This window comes from Amphiprion ocellaris, chromosome 15 (genome assembly GCF_022539595.1).
Source record: "Amphiprion ocellaris isolate individual 3 ecotype Okinawa chromosome 15, ASM2253959v1, whole genome shotgun sequence".
Classification (NCBI taxonomy): domain Eukaryota; kingdom Metazoa; phylum Chordata; class Actinopteri; family Pomacentridae; genus Amphiprion; species Amphiprion ocellaris.
This window is the reverse complement of record NC_072780.1, coordinates 5,980,381-6,001,359: the sequence shown is the minus strand read 5'-3', so window position 1 is coordinate 6,001,359 and position 20,979 is coordinate 5,980,381. Positions and strand designations below refer to the sequence as shown.

The following is a 20,979-nucleotide window of genomic DNA, read 5'->3' as shown; positions in this document are numbered from 1 at the left end:
GCGTCTCAAAGCAAAAGTGACAGATGAAACTAGTTGAACGGGAATAGAAGCAGATGTTCTTTCCCAAAAAAGAAAATCAAGCATGTCTCCTGGAAGAATTAAATGAATTAACCTGAGGAGAGCTGTTATGCCTCGTTGCTCTATGTCTAATGGTTAACCTTCAAGCTGAGCCTGCATGTATGTGTCTGTGTTGTGAGACACTTTGGACAATGGGGCGCTACTGGAGCGTGCCTTCTTACGATGCGACAACGTAACGCCTGAGGCTCCAATCACACCTGCCAGTCACACATACACACATGTATACAAATGCCCAGGATTGCACACACACACACACACACACAGAAGGCCTGATTTTGTCCTTGAAAATACCTTTGTGAGCACAGCTTTGACTTGGACAGTGACTCATCTGTGCTTTACACTGACACAAATATTGTTATAAAGTGGAGGACAAGTCGCAGTTTTTCATGACTCATTTTAGAGCAAAAAGCGTCAAAAACATGACATGTCATTATTCACATTTAGACAAACATCAAGCAATTATTCTAAATCTGCCACATGTTAAATACAATGCACTGCACACACAACAAACGCACATACACACAGATGATGCACACTCTAGATAAGTCCTACACGCTTGCAACATAATAAGGTCATGTAGACGCATGACTGCTCATACACATTTATCTACAAAAGCGCACATGCTGTGGCACACACATTCGCTCAAGTGTGCATCGTTCAGGTGCAGTGATAAATCTAACCGGCTTACTGGAGCGGCACGCATGTTAATGTATCACCCTCAGACCAGAAACACTATGCATAATTCAACTCGAGATTTAGGACGTATGAACTGGTGAGATAGCATAAGCTTTAAAATTAGTTTTAAATGATTGCAGTTTCTGTTTATTTGGACGTGTTAAAAGGAAAAAAAAACATGAAACAAATCCGACAGACAAAATGACCAATTAAAGTGCAATTGCAGTCCCAGCTGTGGGCTTAAGCGTACATTTACACTTGCAGTGAAAACATGTTGTTGAGTAAGATGAAAATCAAACACAGCATTAAATATTGAATGTGTCTTTTATCTTGCGTGAGAGCAAACGCTGGGGAGCTGTTTTACAAGGCTAAAAATGTGTTCTCATTCCTGATTGGCCAATGAACCCAAATCCTTCAGTGGCTGCGCTCTATGCTGTAGGATGGCAGAACTTTGTTGACTTGTGCTAGACCATGCTAATGCACCTTAAAATGCATAATTAACTACAGAAAAAACAACTAAGAATACGCACGACTCCAGTCCTTCATATGATGATATATATTTATTTTATTTACTTTATGAATTTTTATATGTGTTAGACAGAGGGTCTTTTATGTTATACAGATTGTAAAGCCCACTGATCCAAACATAAAAAAATAAAATAGTACGTGTGCTTTTATTGCTTCTACCTTTTTTGTGAACTTGTTACTGGCAACTCCAGGGTCATAATACCACATTTATCAGAGTGTCACCTGAACTGTTTGAATGTGAGGCAGGTAAAGGTTTGCATGTATGTGTGTCTGCACATGTGTGAAGGAGGGGAGTAGCAAACTGTGCCAATAGTTTAGCAAATTTCCATCTATTATGAGCCAAGATCAAATTATTAAAAACATGCTGAAATATAGATGATCTAACCTAGAAACAAAACGTCACAGGGGGATTGATAGTTCATGCCTGCATTTACACACACACAGGAATGCGTGAACGTACCTACACAAATATACACTAACTGCTACGCACAGTCACGAGGGCAACACTGGGACCCACACTGGATGCACATTTGTATTCAAACACAACCCGCTAATTTGACACACATATCATCTCTGCCTCACACGTACTGACTCCCTCCCACACACAACACAAAAACACACACACACAAGTGCACAGAGGCAGTGTTAACCCCCTTCACTGCACATGAAAATTTGAAGTTGAAGCCTCCTACATGCAGGCAACCAAACAGTTCCATCGCCTTTAGAATAGAACAGAACAGAACAGAATAGAATAGGGCTTCAAATGTTCTCGTAAGTGCTGAAATGGTTTCAACGAGGGCTGCAAGTAGCTTGCATTCGTTATTGATTAACCTCCCATTCATTTGCTCAATTAATAAATTATTAATTTCATCAAGAGCCTAGAAAGTCTGTGCTTTCCCCCTTACACCAAGATGTTTATAATAATATAAAGCAGAGAGACGCAAAGAAACGATCACATTTTAAATTCTGAAAAACCATAAAATATTGGTAAATGAGGGTTTTTTAAAAAACTGTGATTTAAACAATCATAGCAATTAAAATTGTCAACTGTCAACTGTTCAGCTTTAGTTTTAGTTTGTAAATATGTATATGTTAAAGGTTTACCACCCTTCTCCCTCTATTTTTCTTCAACATCATTACCATAACCACTGGTAAATTTCATTAAACATTCCTTTTGCATTTACACTGTTTCTTCTACAATCACTTTATCATCATCATTTTAAATACCGCAACTGTCTCTATCAACAGTACTTTTCAAATTATACTTTTCAACCACAGTATTGAAAGCAAGAAACCAAAAACTACAGAAGAAGTAAATGCACTGACACAGATACAAACACATATAACTGCAGTGGCCACACACAAATTCACAACAATTATTTTTGACTTTACAGTCTACAGAAAGAGAAAACAAATGTGGTTTATTTTATACATAGTGTCATGCATACAACTACCCACATACACAGAATACAGTATGATAAAAAGCCTTACCATGGTATAGTCCTTCCATTTACAATCCCGAAGAGAAGAGAAGAGAAGAGAAGAGAAGAGAAGAGAAGAGAAGAGAAGAGAAGAGAAGAGAAGAGAAGAGAAGAGAAGAGAAGAGAAGCAGAAGAGCTCTAATCCTCTTTTGAAAGACAGCTAAATTGGGAAAAGCCAAAATCCCGGGCTCCTGTGGTCTTTGGGCTAGCGCTGTACTAGCCAGCTAACTCAGTAATGATGGCTAATGTCGACTTAAGCTTACAGTCTGGCCTCCTCCGCCTCCTCCCTCTACTACAACTACAGCTACTACACAAACACACAGATACACAGCAGCACGAGTAGTGGGAGTAAAGGGAGGGAGGGATGGATGGTGGGTGGGAGGGAAAGAGGAGCAGTCGGCAGCCTATGATCGTGAAGGGGGAGGGAGGGAATCCAGAGAGAGAAAGGGAGGAAGGAGAATGGGGGAGGAGGGGAAGGGGGAAGGGTGTCTTTGTCCCCCCAGGAGAATGATGGAAGGGGGGGAGAAAGAGTGAGCCAGATGTACAGGAGGCGAAGTGAGGAGGACATGAGAATAGACTGAAAGAAATGATGCAACAACTGCAAGAAGAGACGTGAGAAAGACGGACGAAGGAGGAGGAAAATGAGAGAAGGCCAAAGGAAAAATCTGAGAATTTAAACAAGGAAGCAATATAGCGGCAAAAGACACCGCTGAGAATGACATAACAAGGGGGGAGATGAGTGTGGCTTATTTAAACGTGTGTGGGTGTGAGCTGCCTTTGGCTATTCTGCCTCACTGACACAAATGCCCCCCTGAGGAGCTCCTCAATTAGCCATAATATAATGTTCTCAAATCAACGCTGGCCCTCAGAAATCATCCATCTTTGGAGCAAAGAAAGATGCGAGACACGGGGACTAACCGTCACTTGTTCCACTGACTTTACGCATTTAATCCAATTACACTGTAATCAAATTGCATGCGGAGGCACAGAGGAGCGTAAACCCACCTCCACCCATTTTACACATCACTATTTTCAGCACTTTGCTCACTATATAAAGCATTACAACTGATTACTAAACAAACTGAGCAGATACAATGGTGAAGAAACTAATATGTTCTTGAAGAAATGAAGTTTTAAGGTTAAAAATAAATAAAGAGCATGTGAACATAGACATTTAATTGGGCATATTCTCTGTGAAAATGACTCAGTGAAGTCGTAGGATACCAGTCTCTTGCATGAAGACTTCACAGATGTCCACGCAGTGCAAAGTAAAAGACTGAATTCAATCCAAAAATTGACATGCACAAGATTGTTTATATGTCACTGTGTGTATGTATGTGTATGTGTAAATCTGTAAATCTACATGTTCACATATTTCTAGGCACATACCATAATCATAAACCCTCACAGATACTGGCTAGATAATAAAATTCACATTACTCACAGCATGAGTTGCAGTGTTTACTTCACAGTTTACAATAAATTACAAAGAAATTCTGCCCTAATTTTAAATTTTATTGCATCTTGTGCCAAATGTGGAGCATGACAATCGTACATTATCATTCCATGTAGTGAAATAACCAATTCTGCTTGCCATTGCCTGCAATCTCAAGTTTTTATTATGGTATCAAACATTTAACTTATTTTCACATTAACCGTGTGAAGCACAAATCCCTCTGGCAAGTTTGAAAGGCATGCTATTTCTTTTTAGATTGCCCAAATTACACGATTTCTCAAAGCCAGAAAGTGTAAACACAGAAAGACCTTGAACAATTTATCTGTGATGTGCCATTATGTTGCAGACTTCACCAAATCCCAGCTGTGGCTATGTTTAAACAGGTCAGACAACAGATAAGTATGAAAACAAATTAAAAATGTCACTAATAAATATATTATGTAGAGCCACTACATTTTTCCCAGCTTTGGAAACATCTGTGGGAATTTGGAAGAAGACTGTGTGTGCTGTTTCCAATTTTTGTAAAGTAAATAATCAAAGAAGTTCAACTTCTGTATTTTTTACCATTAACTGTTCACTGTTTAGAATGCCCAGATAGCTCAACTGGTTTCGTGGGCGACCCATAAACAGGGGCTATAGTTCCCAACGCAGTGGCCTGGCTTCAATTCCACAGCCCTCTGCTGCAGGTCCTCCCTCCATTCTTCACTCTACTTTCCTATCTGACTCTTGACTAATGCTACATGTCCACTAGATCCATTTTTCCCGTACGTAAACGCGTCACATCTGAAAATCGCCCACTTGGTGAGCAGTCACTAGCACAAACTCAGTCACAAACTTTCTGTTTTATTTCTAAAACACTTCAGCGAAAAGCATTACTGAAAGCAGTTGAGGCGATAAACAGCCTGCGCAGTTGCTGAATCTGTCCTTGTTTTAGTTCAGCGACAGCTAGTTTTGCGATGCGTCAGACCTCTGCACACCGCATCGAATTTGCATAAAGTAGCAGTCGAGTCTACTTCATGCAAATGAGCTGCTGCTCGCTCCGGGGAGACGCACCGGATCGCAGCTCAAAATGCACCGCAACCAGCGTGCAACACGGTGAGTTTCACATAGACATTGAATGGGATGCGGGAAATAGCCAGATCTAGTGGTCACGTACCTTAACCTGTCATATCAAGCCAACAAAAGGCCAATAATAACTTTAAAAAGGACTGCTCACTGTTTAAACAGACCACAAAATGCATTTCCAGTGCCATAAAATCAGGTTTGATTATCACTGATATTATATCATCAATATTATGCGCAGTATGTCACAGTATATTGGTCTCACTGGACACTCAGCAGAGTCTATGAATGAGCTATGGCAGAGTAAAGATATCTCTCTCTCGTGTACACACACACACACACACACACACACACACACACACACACACACACACAAGCAAACAGACAGACAGATGAGAGTTGCTCAGGAGTAAAGCAGATTAATGGGCCACTGGATTAGTAGGCCAAGATGTTACACACACACACACACACACACACACACACACACACACACACACACACACACCCTGTTCACTCAGACTCATTTAGAAGGTGGATCTAAGCTCTGTCTTTACTTACATCTCTCGATGTGAGCGGCCCCTGCTTCGTGAGACGGTGTGTTGACATTGCCCTCTAGTGGTACTGCATTTTCAAGTTAAATGTCACAAAGTCCAAAAGCAATCCTGCTGCTGTCATTCTGCAAGATTTTTTCCTTAAGTAAATTTACCACAGGGTCTGCTGGGGGTTCAACTCAGCCTGAAAATCTATCTCCAATTCTATCTACGTGTCAACAATATGAGCAAGTAAACAAATTCAGTGTTTTTCTTGGCTCAGAAAGGACTTTTGGGGGAACAACATGCAACATTAAGCATCGTCAGTCTTCCTACCTTTACCCACTAAAGGAAATAAGTCTGTTCCCATATTTAACGGGAATCTATGCACCTTCCTGACCATCTGATCAACAAAACCATCTATTACGCTTGAGTAAATGAAACCTTAAATAACATTTAGCATTTTTTATTCTCTCATTCTGTCACTTGTGATATCTTTGGTGCTGTAACCTTTTGGAAAGGGGCACAAAAACATTTCCTTTTTGTAGGAAAACCCCTGAAATCATCATGTGGGAATGTTTTCAGTATATAAAGGGTTCTGTCACTTTCAAGCAGGGAGAAAATAAAGACAAGCTAATATTTCATAAAGGATTTTTTTTTTAATCAGCTTGTGAAAGTTTTTCCACTGTTTGCAACTGCTTTTGCTGACATTATAGTAAAAACTGCTGAAAAACAGTGAAAAAGATTTTACCAGACCAAAACAAGAGAGAGGAAGACAGACAGACAGCCTCAAAACTATTCTTCAATGAACCTTTGTTACAGGAGTGCGCCTGCTGGTGACTAATCACACAGACAGACACATATACATCACCACACAGGCAGACACTGTGGCATTATACCCACATCTGACCTCAGCCACACTAGTTTATGGGAGCACTCCAGCCTCTGAGTGTGATGTCAGGCCTATGGCTTGTGTCCAGGTGTTTCACCACTCATCTCTGTGTGTTTCTCCCTGTAATCTATTATGACTGTGTGCTTTTCTTTTTTTGTTTTTGTGGGTGTGTGGGTGCACAGTGTTTGTGTGTCTGTGGCTATGCATGGATCTAGAGAACAGATGAGGTCATATGATTGGCCAAGCAGACATTGATGACTGCCTTGGTCTCATTCTTTCTCTGTCTTTCACTCTCAGTAAAGTACCTGTCTTGGGCTTAACTTAAATTCTTTGTGGGTAGTTTTAACCTGAAAGCCAGACACTCTATAATCCCAGTTTGTGGCCAAAAGCCTGAGATGCATGTCAAAGAATAACAGCTTTATAACTAAGTAAATGCTCCAGTGACATTTTGAGTAAAGCTCTATATCTGTATGGAAGATTCATGTTGTGTTCATACTCTGTAAATCACTGTCAAGATTTCTGTTAGTCAGTTAATACAATGAAAGTCTTCAATCTTAAGTGACAGCTGCAGTGAGGTGATACTCATCTGCCTTGTCAGTTGTGGCTGTCAGCTTCAGAGATGCTGTTGTGTAACTGTCCCAATGACCTTCACAATTGGAGAGGAAAGCAGGAGAATTTACAACCCGTAATCACAACAGCAGAATTGATCCGAGCAATATCTATGATGAAGACAATGTTTAAAACTATGTGAACCTAATCTTGTTGAGTATAACCAATGTGTTCCAAGATAAATATCAGACACCGCTGAGAGAATCTTAATGAGTCCAAAGCTTTTTGCAGCAATCTAAATGGCAACTAAAATGATGGCAGAGGAATTTAGCTCGAGTTTCATCAGAACTAATGGCAAAAGTCAGGAGTTTGCAGGTTAAGTTACAAATGTGCTCTTAAAGGAACAGTTCACACGTTTTTTTTGTTTGGAAATGCACACTCGCTTACTGGTGGAAAGCTAAATAGGGTCAATACCACACTCATGTCTCTACGGTCAAAATGAGACTAATGCAGGGGACTTTTTCCTGGCGCAGAATTTGGAGCCTTTGGGGGCTGACAACACACAACAGAAAGCATGTAGAGTCCACGTATGGTAAAGGCAATGAGTCTATGTTGACTGATTTGACAGAAATCTATACAGTTTCCTGTTCTTTTCCACAGTTCGATAAATAAAAATGTCCATTAGCCTTGAATAAATGAATAAAATGGGATGAGTTTCCTTTGGTGCTGGCTAAAAGCTCTTTAGATGCACAAATAATTCCTCTATGCAAGCAAAACCCTGGACTATAGAGTCTGGGAATCAACTTCAGGAAAACCTCTGAAGCTGGATATGAAGACATGAAAAAAAAATCAAGTGTATAAATGAGACAAACTCGAAATAATGATTTAACGAGTAAGCTTTAAAGGTGCTGGCCGGCAGATTTTTGCCACGTTAGCAGTTTCACCCGTTTCCGGCGATTCAGCAACCACTTCATATTTAAGATACATTAGTGAGTGGTATTGATCTACTGATCTAACTCAGCGAGGGATGGAAGTTTTAAACAGTTTCCTTGGCCGACTGTCATCCACATTAACGTCTGAGACATATCCTGAGATATCACAACCAGTCAACAGCTGAGCAAATGGAAAAGCAGTAGGAGGTCTGAGAAACCTACCAAACAAGGGTTTTCCCTGAACAATAGACCCTCTGAAAATTAAACATCCTACACATGATGCTAAAAGACAGATAGACTGGGTCATATTCAGTCGATAATGAAATGTTTTCTGCATGTACACTCACAAGCAGAAATTGTTCTGTCTTTTCTGTACCCAGCTTTCTCCTCCTCCGACATCTTTTCTCTCCTGTCTTTATGACAAAGCCCAACAATAACTTCTTTCTCTCTCTCTCCCTCTCTGACTCACTGCAATGCAATTACACTGACTATCCGCTCAAACGCGACATGCACAGAGGGAGAGGGGCGACTCATTTACAATATCTGCAGTTTTAATTGTTGTTTGCTAGACTGCAGATCAGTCATCGCACAAGGGAAGATGAAGGGGCAAGAGAAGCTCCATTAGTTTGTTGAGTCATTTCAGTGGAGGAGGGTGCACTCTTTCTTATGTACACATAGAAAAAAAACCCACAAACACTAGTGCTTCTTTACACCAGAGGGAATCGCTACGTTTCAGGTCCATTCATCACGAGCTGACAAGCTGCACCAGTGACCTACATGACCGAAGGTAGCACACTCCAAGTGTGTGGTAGTGTGTGTGTGAGAGTGTGTGTGTGGGTGTCTGCCCTTGTGTGTGCATGCCCCAAGGAGGGACAAGTCATTAACTATGATGTCATTTCCTGCCATTGTAGCAAATTTCAGTTCATGCAGCAAAGCACACTACACTGGTCTTTCTACACACAGAAAAACTGTATTGAACTGTATTAAAATGTGTGATTTATCATCACTACCATCTGTTTTATTATGTACGTAACGATCGCTTTATTAATTTATTGCTACAACTTTGACTTTTGTTGCACCGTTTTGGTTTTAGGAGGAACACTGCTTCATTTTTATGCAGATAAATACAAAAAATATGATAATAAATAAAGCCTGAATCTGAAGTTAAGCTCAGAAAACCAGCTTGCATACTGTCCTCTCCTAAATTCATGCAGAGGCTCATAACCTCAACTGCTGGGAAAATTAAAAAATATACAGTATATAGCCATCTGATTGAACATTGTTCTTTCGTGTTTAGGTTCTATAAAAGAATTAGGGACACACCAATCTTGACTGGTGGAACTGATATAATTCACAATAATGCACCACAGGCTTCAGGAATCTCTGAAATGTGCAAGCAAGTCAGTGAATTCCTTTCCAAATACTTGGAAAGTCGCACAGCAGGGAGCTTGACAATCGGCGTATAGAATCTTAAGGGTGTTTGTTATACAATTACCACTTAACACTGTCAATACGTTACTCACAGTGCTCACAGTTGGGAGTTCTTGATCATTAGCATACATGGAACAAACAATGGATTGCAAATAGATTAGGTCTAACAGTATGAAATCAATTCTGCCATCAAGAAAAGCTTTTATTGGCACCTAATCCCAATAACTGGAATTTGGAATGCATCAATCCAACATTGTCTTTCTCTGGAACTATTTTCTACATCAAAGAATGACTGAATGAATAGAAATAATAGTGGAAACACTTAATTTTCTACTCAATTTGAAATCAAATCGGTCACATCAATGCACCAGCTGATGAAATCAATAAAAATTTGTCCACCATTTGGGCATTATTAACTTGTTACATAACTCAACCATTAGCTAGCAAACATACAAATGCAATTGCAAGAGTGCTGTTAGATACATGGATTTTGCTAATCGACGTTTAAGGAGAAGAGAGAAACTTTCAACCGACAAAACCAAGACATTTAGACAAATCATCTTGGGTAAACGCAGTCATCATCACAGTACAGCAACACACATACCAACACACACATAAACACAAGGAGAAGTCTGAAGAGAGCTACTGCTGCTGAGAGGAAGAAGGCGTTTCCCTTTGAGCTCCTGAGGGACGCAGCATGTTTTAGGATGTACAATAAGTGCTCTGAAAGTGTGTGTGCATGGAGGGGTGTGGGGTATGCTTCCTGAATGCAACCAATCCAGAAGCAAAGGGAATGGATGTTCATTTAGCCTGCTGTCTCCAAACACACCACACACACAGACACACACACACTCCTTTTCCTTCGCAGCTGAAACCACATGCAGGATGCAGGATGCAGGGGAATAACTTTCATGGAGGAAGATGGCCGAATTTGAAGATTAAGGACACCTTTGCCAGCACGTGCACAAACACATACATCTACATATAGCCTACACACTCACACAATGTGCTTTCCAGACTTCCAGATGAAACCAAAGGCGCCAAACAGATGAACACCAGTTCCTCAGTTCAACTGTTTATTCATGCTTTTTTCCTTCCTGAGGTCAGTTTGCAAATAGAAATCTTAGATTTGTGCAGTACGTGAGAAAACAGTTTAGACCTCCACACAGCTGCATATATTTACACAGTGGGTACAAAGTAGGCAATCACTGGAAAAAAACAGCCACCCTGTTTCATAGAAAAACGGCACACAACTTAGTAAAAAAAAAAATAAATAAATACTCAAACGGCAAAGAAGCAACTGTAGCAGAGTTGCTCTCGTCAGACAAATCACTTCATTAGGTATCATGAATTCCTCATGACATTCACATTCTAAGGACACATACTCTTATTCAGGACCTCTACATACCTCCACACACACAGTATGTGTCTGCAATGACTGCTATCAGTAGTTGGAGTCCTTATGAGTCACACCATATTCTGCTATCTACCGACACTTGACTGCTGGCTTTGTTACAATCTTGTCTTCCTCTGCAGATTTCTGTTTCTGCCCATCTGCCTGTCGAAGGTAGAGACAAACACTTGAGTAGAACAGTATATGACTGCACAAAGTAGAAAGTAATTTTAAAAATTAATAAATGGACCAAAAGGGAGGACAACTTTGCAGGAAAGAAAAAGACACTGGAGTTCCCTGCAATGTAGAGGACTGCTCCTGTAAGATCTCTGAGTGTAGTCAAGTGTTTCTATAAATACAGGCCTCCTGCACTGCTCTGCAATTTACACAGACACAGAAACACAAGCACACACACACACACCACACACACCACGACTGCCACGCCTGTATTAGCCTGCTGTAGACCGGCCGCAGAGCCGAGTCAGAAAAGGTGTAGCTATTTATTCTACTTTGTGTGACGTTTATTCATTTGTGCCATAGATCACAAAAGGCTATTTGCATTTATAAATATAGGAAGCACTAAAAGCTCAAGTAGAGTGCCATGGCCAAGGAATCTTCCAGAGTCAAATGAAGTGCAGTATGTCAGAAATTTTAAGCAAAACAAGATTGTTTTCAACACACTGACTGTAATGACATGTTTCTACTTGCGATAATGGATTACGCTGCTTTCATTTGAGTCTCATGATAACAAATGAGTAGACAGCGGCTGGGCTCTTATCACCACACGCTTCAAACATGCACCAATGTGATGAATTTCAATGTAATCAAAATCCGACCACTTTCATATCTAACCTTGTTGTGTGTCATGAGTTGCATAAATTGGCAAAATATCCACAAAAACTGTGCATACAAATCAGCAGCCAAAGATCACTCTTCATGTGGTGCGGCACTTGGTCACGGTAAGGGAGCTGAATGAATGCAGCTGGAGTTTAACTAAATACAAGCTCATTAAGTGGATAAGCTAATTAGCTATGTGAGCCTCGGTTGCTGGTTTGCTGATTCAGAATACTAACTCAAACCTGTAGAAAGCTCGTACATTTAAATGAGTAGCTGGACAAGGAGATTTACTGTTGCAGCTGACAGCGTTTGGAGATATGCGTTTTTGCACAAGCCACACATGTAACAAAGCATTTGAACTCTGGTTTGTTGTAGTGTAGGAAACTGTGCCCGCAGGACGTCATCCTGGCAAAGACTTTCCTCTGATCAGAATAGCTATTATTCAGATGACAGGAATTTACTGTCAGCCACCACAACCACCTAATTTTGCTTGTCAGTAACTGAGATTAAATATGGATTTGGAATACTTCAATCAAATATTGAATCACTGAAACATGGAACCAAACAGCCTCTGCGTTGTAGCTGCAACTTACAGTCCTTGGATCACATTAATATACAAACCAGTGCTTCAGAAATGGAAATATAAGTGTGCAGGACTGCACTCTTATTAGTACACTGCAGGTCTGAAGCGTCAGTGGCCTCAGGATACTGCAATTCATTAGCATTTTCTTGCATCTGGAATATGAAGTAGGCAAACCAAGCTCAGCATCACAGCCATTTCACACTTGGGAATATGTGGAACAAAGCACCCAGTTTTTAAGATGATGGACAGAGCTTTTGAGTGTCTTTCTATTTCAATAAAACACTTTGTTTGTGGTACAATATTTGTTTTGCTACAACATGCAGATCAAAATACATGACCTGCATCAACAATTTCAGATTGTCTATGTTATCAAAGACAAGAGGGCGTATTTTCCGTAGATTCAATTAGTCACATATTCACTAAATCTAAGAAATGTCCCTTGAGTCCAATGAAATACCTCTGTAACAATCCAAAAACCAAAGGTATTCAACTTAAAATTATATAAGACTGAGAATCAGAGCAAATCTACTTATTTTATATGAAAGATAAGTGAGTGATTGGCATTTAGCTTGAGGAAGACCTGAACAATTCATCCAAAACGTTGTCATTACTCTATTAGTGGACTAATCAATGAATTGACCAACTACTTGAGCTCTAATTTCCATTTGTAAATGTGTATCTGCGCAGCTAATGCCCCCTGATCTGCTCTATTAGCTTATTAGCAACATTAAAATAATACGAGAGTGTGCAGGCACGTCATATCAAATCATACATCTCATTATATAACAGTCGTGTAGCCAAAACATAGATAACTGGAGCATTTAGCTGGTCTTGAACTGAAGGAGGAAATGAATCATAACTGGCCCTTGAAGTGTAGAAAGTAAGAGTTCAGGTTGTTCGTAAGGAGGCAAATGCAGGTAACAAGAGTCGAATTGCGGCATAAACACTTGGGGCACATTTGGGAGCTAAATGTGGGTTAATCCGGTGCACCTATTTACCGTAAATTAGACCCAACGTTACTCCACATTCACTCCATGTGACTGTGGCGACGAGTTTGGTGGCAGTAGGTCACCTTCTTTTCAACTACTCCAACTTACCAAGAAGGGGGAAAAAACTACTTCTGGAGCCGTGAAGCTAAGCTAACTTATCCGTTATGTCCGTCTAAATGTGAAGTAAGTGAATTTCCAGATATACTTAAGGGGGAGAAAAACAGCTAGCGACAGCCAGGACGAACGTTAAACCATCCCGTAGTTTTCCTCTTAGCCGTTCAAATAATCTCCCCTCCTTTCCAAAAAAAAAAAAAGAAACAACATCACTCACGTCGACTTGCTCCAGGTGACGTCCGGCAGGTTTGCTGCGACTTTACCGGCGGGAGAAGCGGTAAACAGTCGGTAAACAGTCCGTTATTTCACTTGTAGAGCTGGGACTAGTTACGTACAGGGCTTTTTTTCCGCTCCTTGCCCTGTCTCTCCCCGTCTCTCCCCGTCTCTCCCCCTCTCTCTCTCCCTCTCGTCGCCTGTTCCTGCTTCCCCTCCACATCCAGCATTCCAATATGGCTGCTGCTGGGAGGGAGGGAGGGAGGAGGGAGGAGGGAGGAAAAGCCTGGCCTCAGGCGCTTAAAAACTGCAACCTATGAATGAATGAGTGCATGTGTACACACTGAAAATGTTGGAAATCTAAAACTATAACAGGAGCAGTTGCAAACACCAGTGGTTTATCCCTCCTGTCGTCCTGGGGGTCAAACTGACCCGTTTTAAAGTTTGAAAATGTGGAAAAAAAATATATTTTCACAGTGAAAACTTCCACATTTTCAGCATTTTTGGGAAATTTTTGGACATTTTTGGTGCAGAAAAAGAAATTTTAAAAAAATGTTTCTTTAAGAGCCGAATTTCGCTGGATTTTGGTTGATTTTTTTCTGAATGTTCTTAAAGAAAATATTAGAACCTTTACTGATATATACAGAATCACTTTAGGTATTTTTAGGATTTTTTTGAAGATTTTTATTCATTTACATTTTTAATTTTTTTTATTTTTATGTCTTGCCAAATTTGGGGATTTTAAAAAAAAAAAAACTTTCAAGGGAAACTTTTAAGGAATTTTGGGGGGAATTTTCTTCCTGAAAATTTGGCAAATTTTTATAAATTTGGGGAATTTTTTGCTGACTTTGGGTTAATAAAGTGAAAGAAGCCATACTGTGTAGTCTGTTATAGGTCCTGTATTCAAAATGTTTACTGTAGTACAAAAACCTTCAAAATATACTACTGAGTCAATATATAAGTGAGGTAACTGAGGGACTTTTCAAGTCCATGGGATATATCTTGCATACATTTTTATTAAAAGTTTTTCTTTTTAAAAACGAATGCTTTTTATGTTCATTATGATCATGTCTTTACAAATTCCAGAATTATTTATTATGGAAACAGTCACTTATTAATAAAATAAAAAGACTTAACAAAACACCAAGTTGCAGGCTATAGAAGTTAACCCTCTAATTGGAAAATGTATTACTAATCTTAATTATTACACATTGCTTTTAGTAGTAATTTGCTATTTATCAGTAGGACCTGCTATTGGCTGGTGGGCTTGGCCACAACTCAAATAACTAAAATGGTAACTGTAAATTAAAAAAATCAGATTTTTTAGAGAACATATTTTAAACAGCTTGCTTTTATTTCACAGATTTCCACTGTGTTGTGAAATTGCAGGTAATAACTAGTAAAATCACAGGAAAAAATATTAATTTACATGTAAATTATAAAAAAAGAGGACAAAGTGTAAATAATGTCCAACGATAAATTTTGTTCTTTTACAGCATTTGATTGTAAAATTTCACTATTTGTTCTGTATTTTAACCAGCTAAAAAAAATCTTAATTTACAGATATATGCCATTATTTGAAAGATAAAGTATGCATATTAAGGATGAATAATATATATACGTGTAGGTTTTCTTTGTTTTGTAAAATTACAGGCACCATAGAAAAAAAATATTATTTTGTATGCTAGCCCTAAAAACAGGCCATAACTGTATATGTCTACATCAAAATTCATTCTTTTACAACATTTGACCATAAAATTACATATTTTTTCTGTATTTCAATATTTATTTTTTTATAGATTTTTGTCAGAATTTTTATTTAAAAATATATTAAGGATTGAATTTTTCCGCTTTTTTAAATTTAAATGAAAAGATAAAACAACAGGCCACAACCATGCAATGTGTAGTCTCCGCATCAAAAATCATTATTTTAATAAATGGTAACTAGTTCTTCTGCAATGTGTTAAAGTAAAATTACACGGTTTAAATGTATTTAAATCAGCTAAACAAATTAAAATCAAATAATTTCTTTCAACAGGACTACAAGGATCAGAATAAAAACACCTGTCTCAGTTGTTACAAATTTGCAGTTAACTATAATAATTGAAATGCAGTGAACCTGCCGGGTTGGTACCCCTAGGGGTCTGGCATTTGATATTTACACAAGTACTTCTTCTGCATGGCAAACATAGTCACATGAAATCCTGCTAAATTATGAATCAAACCTCCCACCTTTAGGGTCATCAGTCATTCCTTCCAGTTCCAGGTAACCTCTTTCTCTGTTTCTCTCCTGCACAGGTTTAAAGAGGACACCTGGTGGCCACTGCTTGTTATTGCAGTATATTTGCGTATCCCTAGGGTTTAAATTTCCATACATTTGGCTTTAATGGGAAATTTTTAGTGCTTTATAGTCCCTAGCTCATAGATGGACTCTAAGGTTATTTTGGGACTTCTGCATCCTTCCATCAGGCAAACATTTTGGTCCTGAGATCCTACAGTGGTGAGAGAATTCAACAGATACAAAACTATCCCATCTGGGCTACATGAAGGCCAAGGCAACACACACTGAGCAGAACTTGTGGACGGTTCATAGAACAGTCAAAATGGATTGCAGTCGCTTTTGAAAACTTCCGATCCTTTCAAGCTCTGATCTCATGAGTTCTGCTGGGTCAACCAAATCAATGAGTCTGTTCTGAACAGGAGACAACAATGGCAATGAGTAAGAGTTGTCAGTAAATTTGCTGTTTTAGCTAAGCCTTTGATAAGTCTCTAATGAGCCACATCAATTATAGAAGTTACAACCTGTTGAGAAAACTTGCCGTGACTCGGATTCGAACCGGGGTTGCTGCGGCCACAACGCAGAGTACTAACCACTATACGATCACGGCTGGCCACCCACCACGACACAGGAGTCCCACACAGTGTTATTGTGTGCAGAATTTGTTATGATGCTGGAGCTCTCTACACACCACAGGACCACATCAAACACTCTGAGATATAATTAACTTGTTTGTAGGCTCACTGATGGTAAAATTCATCTCTACACAAGATGAAAGGAGTGACAAACATCCCTAATGTCTTAACAGAAATACATTGTTTTACCGTTGTTGCCGACAGTTGAGAAATGCTTAATCACCAAGCAAACCCTGTATAGAAGAGGTGGTTTTCTAATGGTTTGATGTGTGGATAAAACTGTGGTATTTATTTTTGAGCATTTTTTCCATACAGCTATCTGTTTAAGTAGTAAATTTATATCTCGGTCTATTCTTATACTTGGCTTTTGACTTTTTGTGTTTGTTGTTTGTGGTTTCTTATGCTTGTATGTGCCCACTTGTCTTGATGTTCAGGCTAATTTATTGTTTTTTCCATCACTATATTCTAGTAATAATATGTTGCTTCATCTATAAAGTGGTTGGTATGAGATTGACGAGGTCACAGAATTAATCTTTAACTACAAGCTCTATTCCCGATGCATTTTCTTTAATGGAGGTATCACTTTCTTTGTGCTCTTTGTTTGAAGAAGCTATTTTTTGTTCTGTATTATATCTGGTGCTATAACTGTGCTAAAAGTGACTGTCGTGACCCAGATTCGAACCAGGGTTGCTGCGGCCACAACACAGAGTACTAACCACTATACGATCACGGCTGGCCATGGTAACTGGCAGAAACCTCTACGTCACAAAGGTTTTGACTGCACATGGAGTAAATTTTACAGCAAATGTTCTCTGTTACTTTAACGAGATAAAACATGGCAGTTTATTATGAATAAACCAAAATCTTATAGTCTACGATATTACTTCAGTCAAGGTTGCAGTGACTAGTTTCAGATGGGTCTTCATTCAACTAATGATAATTTAAGAGAAATTTATTGAAGTGCATGTCAATATAAAGAGAAGTATTTCAGTTATTTAGTCTGTACTCAATTATGTAAATGTCATGGACACAATAATAAAGTTTCCTTTGAGTTTATTACATATCTGCAGTTCCAGACAGCAGAAAGATCCACAGGAGTGTCTGGGTCAATATATAATTGAAGGACTTTTGAAGTCCATGGGATATATCTTGCATATATTTTTAATAAAAAAATTTTTTAAAATGTTTTTTTATGTTCATTATGATCATGTCTTTACAAATTCCATAATTATTTATTATGTGAACAATCACTTATTAATAAAAAATGACTGGATATCACTAAAATGTCAACTAAATAACCGGCCCAATTTAGTAACAACCACCTTCTAATTAGCTAAACAATAATAAAATGAGTTCATTCAAAAATTGTTTTGATTGTGCTCTTTTTATTATTTTGAGATAATCGTGAGAGATATTTCTTTTTTTGTCAATATATCAAATTTTATATGGAAAATAACAAATTGTATCTGTGTCCAAGAAATCATTTTCAACGAAGTTACCCATTACAAAAACACCTCTCAAGGAAAGAAGTTACTGATTCGGCAATGTTATATCAGTGTGTGATTCTTAACTCTCATAATGACGTAGATTTCACCTACCCTGTGTAACAGTTATGACTTTTGGTTTTGATATGCCACACCAAGATTTTCTGAGCCTCAACTTTTCATACCTATAAAAAAAAACTCTGGAGGTAACTCTGGTAACTGGCAGAATGCATAGAGTCTATTTTCAGTAAATGTCTTCAGAACCACAGAGCAGTCATTCATAACCTAATTCTTCAGCTCAAGCATGTCAAATAATGAGAGTGAACCTCAATGTGGGAAAACTGCCGTGACCCGGATTCGAACCGGGGTTGCTGCGGCCACAACGCAGAGTACTAACCACTATACGATCACGGCTGGACGACGAATCCCAGCCTTTGAACTGGGTCACTACTACAAGTCATGACGCCCACTGACCAATCAACTGACAACTAAAAACACTTAAAAGTTTTGATTTCGCCATTGGTAATGAAACATGCATGTTATGTACTAAATTAAGAATACGTGACTAATAAATTTTTAAAAAAGATTGAATACATTTAAAATATTATTCAGTGTAAAGGTGAATGTTTACAGCTATAATTGGATTTAGAGTAACATACTCTGTCTTATTTTTTCCTCTGAACAAACTCTAGTGCTTGACATGTGATAAACTCATCTGCAATATAATACACCATTAGGCTGCCGTGACCCGGATTCGAACCGGAGTTGCTGCGGCCACAACGCAGAGTACTAACCACTATACGATCACGGCTGGCCACTGGGCACGCCGGCGTTGCATACAGACGTAAACCATTTTACAGGATTACTTTCGTATAAATATATTACCGACATTTATGCTAAACGTCCCTCAGTTACCCTTTCAATTCTGCCAAGTAAAAACCGCAGGAGCTCTGTTTGTTTTGGCGCTTTAAGTACACTCTGGTAACTTGGCTCCAAGGCTTGCATCAGACTGTGTGAGTAAGCTTGATTCTGATCTAGAGATTTCTGCCATGCCCTTTGTCTGTTAGGAGATAAGATGATGATGATAGAAAAAGAGCAGCTCAAATGTAAAATAAGATGTTGGTTTTTGAACCACAGTCTGTAGTATTGGTAGTGCTATGAGGCATAATTTCAAGTTTGCAGTTGAGCAGAATTGTAATGATATCTGTGTAGAGAGGACAATTTAAAAGTCCAGATGGAAAATTATTATTGAGCTAATACAAGGTAAAATGTCAGGTCTTTTACTGAAATATACAGGTTGATGAATGGCAATTTTACCTTTTCCAATTAAATTTTTCATGGTTATTTGCCTCTTAGAAAGTAACTGGACTGACTTAACTGAACCTCATGATGGCAAATCTAGTTTACCTAAAGCCAAACTGCCTTTACTCAGTAACTTTCTGTGCAAAAGTTTTCTGTGTATGTATTTATATAAACTAACACAACAGCTTACCTTCTATTAGACACTTCAGCGAGCTCTTTCTCTCTGTTGTTCTCATTCCCTTCCTGGAACTGAGCCACTGAACCGAATTTGTAAAGGTGTGTTTTATTTACATTATCCAACAATTTATTTGCCCACGTTTAGTCTGTGCTGAACCATTGCATCATAGTTTATTAACAGGGCAGACGTGTGGACAAAGTAAATAAAAGAACAATCCAGCATACAGACTTAGGGACAGGAATAAGAAGGAAATAAAACTGAATATATGGAAATAATAACCCAGCTTCAACTTTTGACTGAGTAGATGTTTTGCCCTTGGATAACTGTAAGACGGTAGAAAGGAGTTTCAGAAGGGGAAAGGTGGTCAGTGTCACCAAAACAAGCAGAAGTCAACCAATACACTTGTTAGGGTATGAAGTCTGCCTTGCCTGTAGCTCACTCTGTTGTCCACCTTAATCTGCATCAATCACAGTTTCATAATCCCTGTTTCTAATCTGCAGCTGAATCTCCAGTTCTTAGAATAACGCCTGTCTTTGTGATCTGGTGTTTGTGTGCTATGATTTGTATTTATGTGTGTACATTATAGAGCTGTACAAGTATGTGCATGTGTGTAACGATGTGCATTGATCACAAATCCGATGTAAAAGAAAAATCTATAGGTTAAAAAGTCAAAAGGTTTAAAGATCATAGATAGATAGATAGATAGATAGATGTGCAGTACACTAAAAATACCATGAATATATCACAAAGTTTACGACACTTAATATATCATAAGCATGTTAAATAGTGTAGAATACTAAATATATCATAAATATATCATAAAGTGTAGTACACTCAATTTCATGTATCATATGTATAGATATGGCAAAGTACAGTAAATTAAATATATCATAAATATATAAAGTGCAGTACACTAAATATATATCAGAAATATATAGCAAAATGCGGTACACTAAATATATCCTAAATAAATCACAAGCTGCAGTATATTACGTATATCATGAAGACATAACATAGTACAATACGTGGAATATATCCTAAACATGTCAATAATAGTACAGTAATAATAGTGCAGTACGCTAAATATATCATAAATATATCATGAAGGTGCAGTACGCTGAATGTACCATGAATAAATAACATAGTGCAGAACATACAATATATCATAAATATATCACAAAATGCAGTACACAAAATATATCATAAATACAATACAAGGTGAAGTACACAAAATGTATCATAAATGTATTAAAAAGTGCAGTACACAAAATATCTCAGAAATATATTACAAAGGTAAACTTCACAAAACGAACAGTAGATGGCGCCACCAAAACGCTTAAGCAGCTGTCTGAGCTGTGT

The 20,979-nt window shown here is 38.4% G+C and overlaps 1 protein-coding gene and 1 non-coding gene across 4 annotated transcripts in view; both read right to left on the bottom strand.

Moving 5' to 3' along the window:
• Positions 1–13,964, bottom strand: part of LOC111567389 (focal adhesion kinase 1-like) — a 71,493-nt gene extending 57,529 nt beyond the window's left edge. Inside the window, exons 1-2 of one of the 3 annotated variants that reach the window (XM_055017898.1) lie at positions 13,748–13,964; positions 11,023–11,172 (exon numbers count right to left, since the gene is read on the bottom strand). Coding sequence is in view for 1 of the 3 variants with exons in the window: in XM_055017895.1 (XP_054873870.1) it covers positions 2,773–2,791 (19 nt within the window). In the remaining 2 variants the exon portion in view is untranslated. Of the gene's footprint in view, positions 1–2,772; positions 3,045–11,022; positions 11,173–13,747 lie in introns of those variants that run through there. The other 2 variants (XM_055017897.1, XM_055017895.1) reach the window with 2 other exon arrangements.
• A 4,518-nt stretch (positions 13,965–18,482) lies between these two features.
• Positions 18,483–18,554, bottom strand: trnah-gug (transfer RNA histidin (anticodon GUG)). Its single transcript has one exon. It is a non-coding gene; the product is annotated as a tRNA-His (tRNA).
• Positions 18,555–20,979: the final 2,425 nt, after the last annotated feature.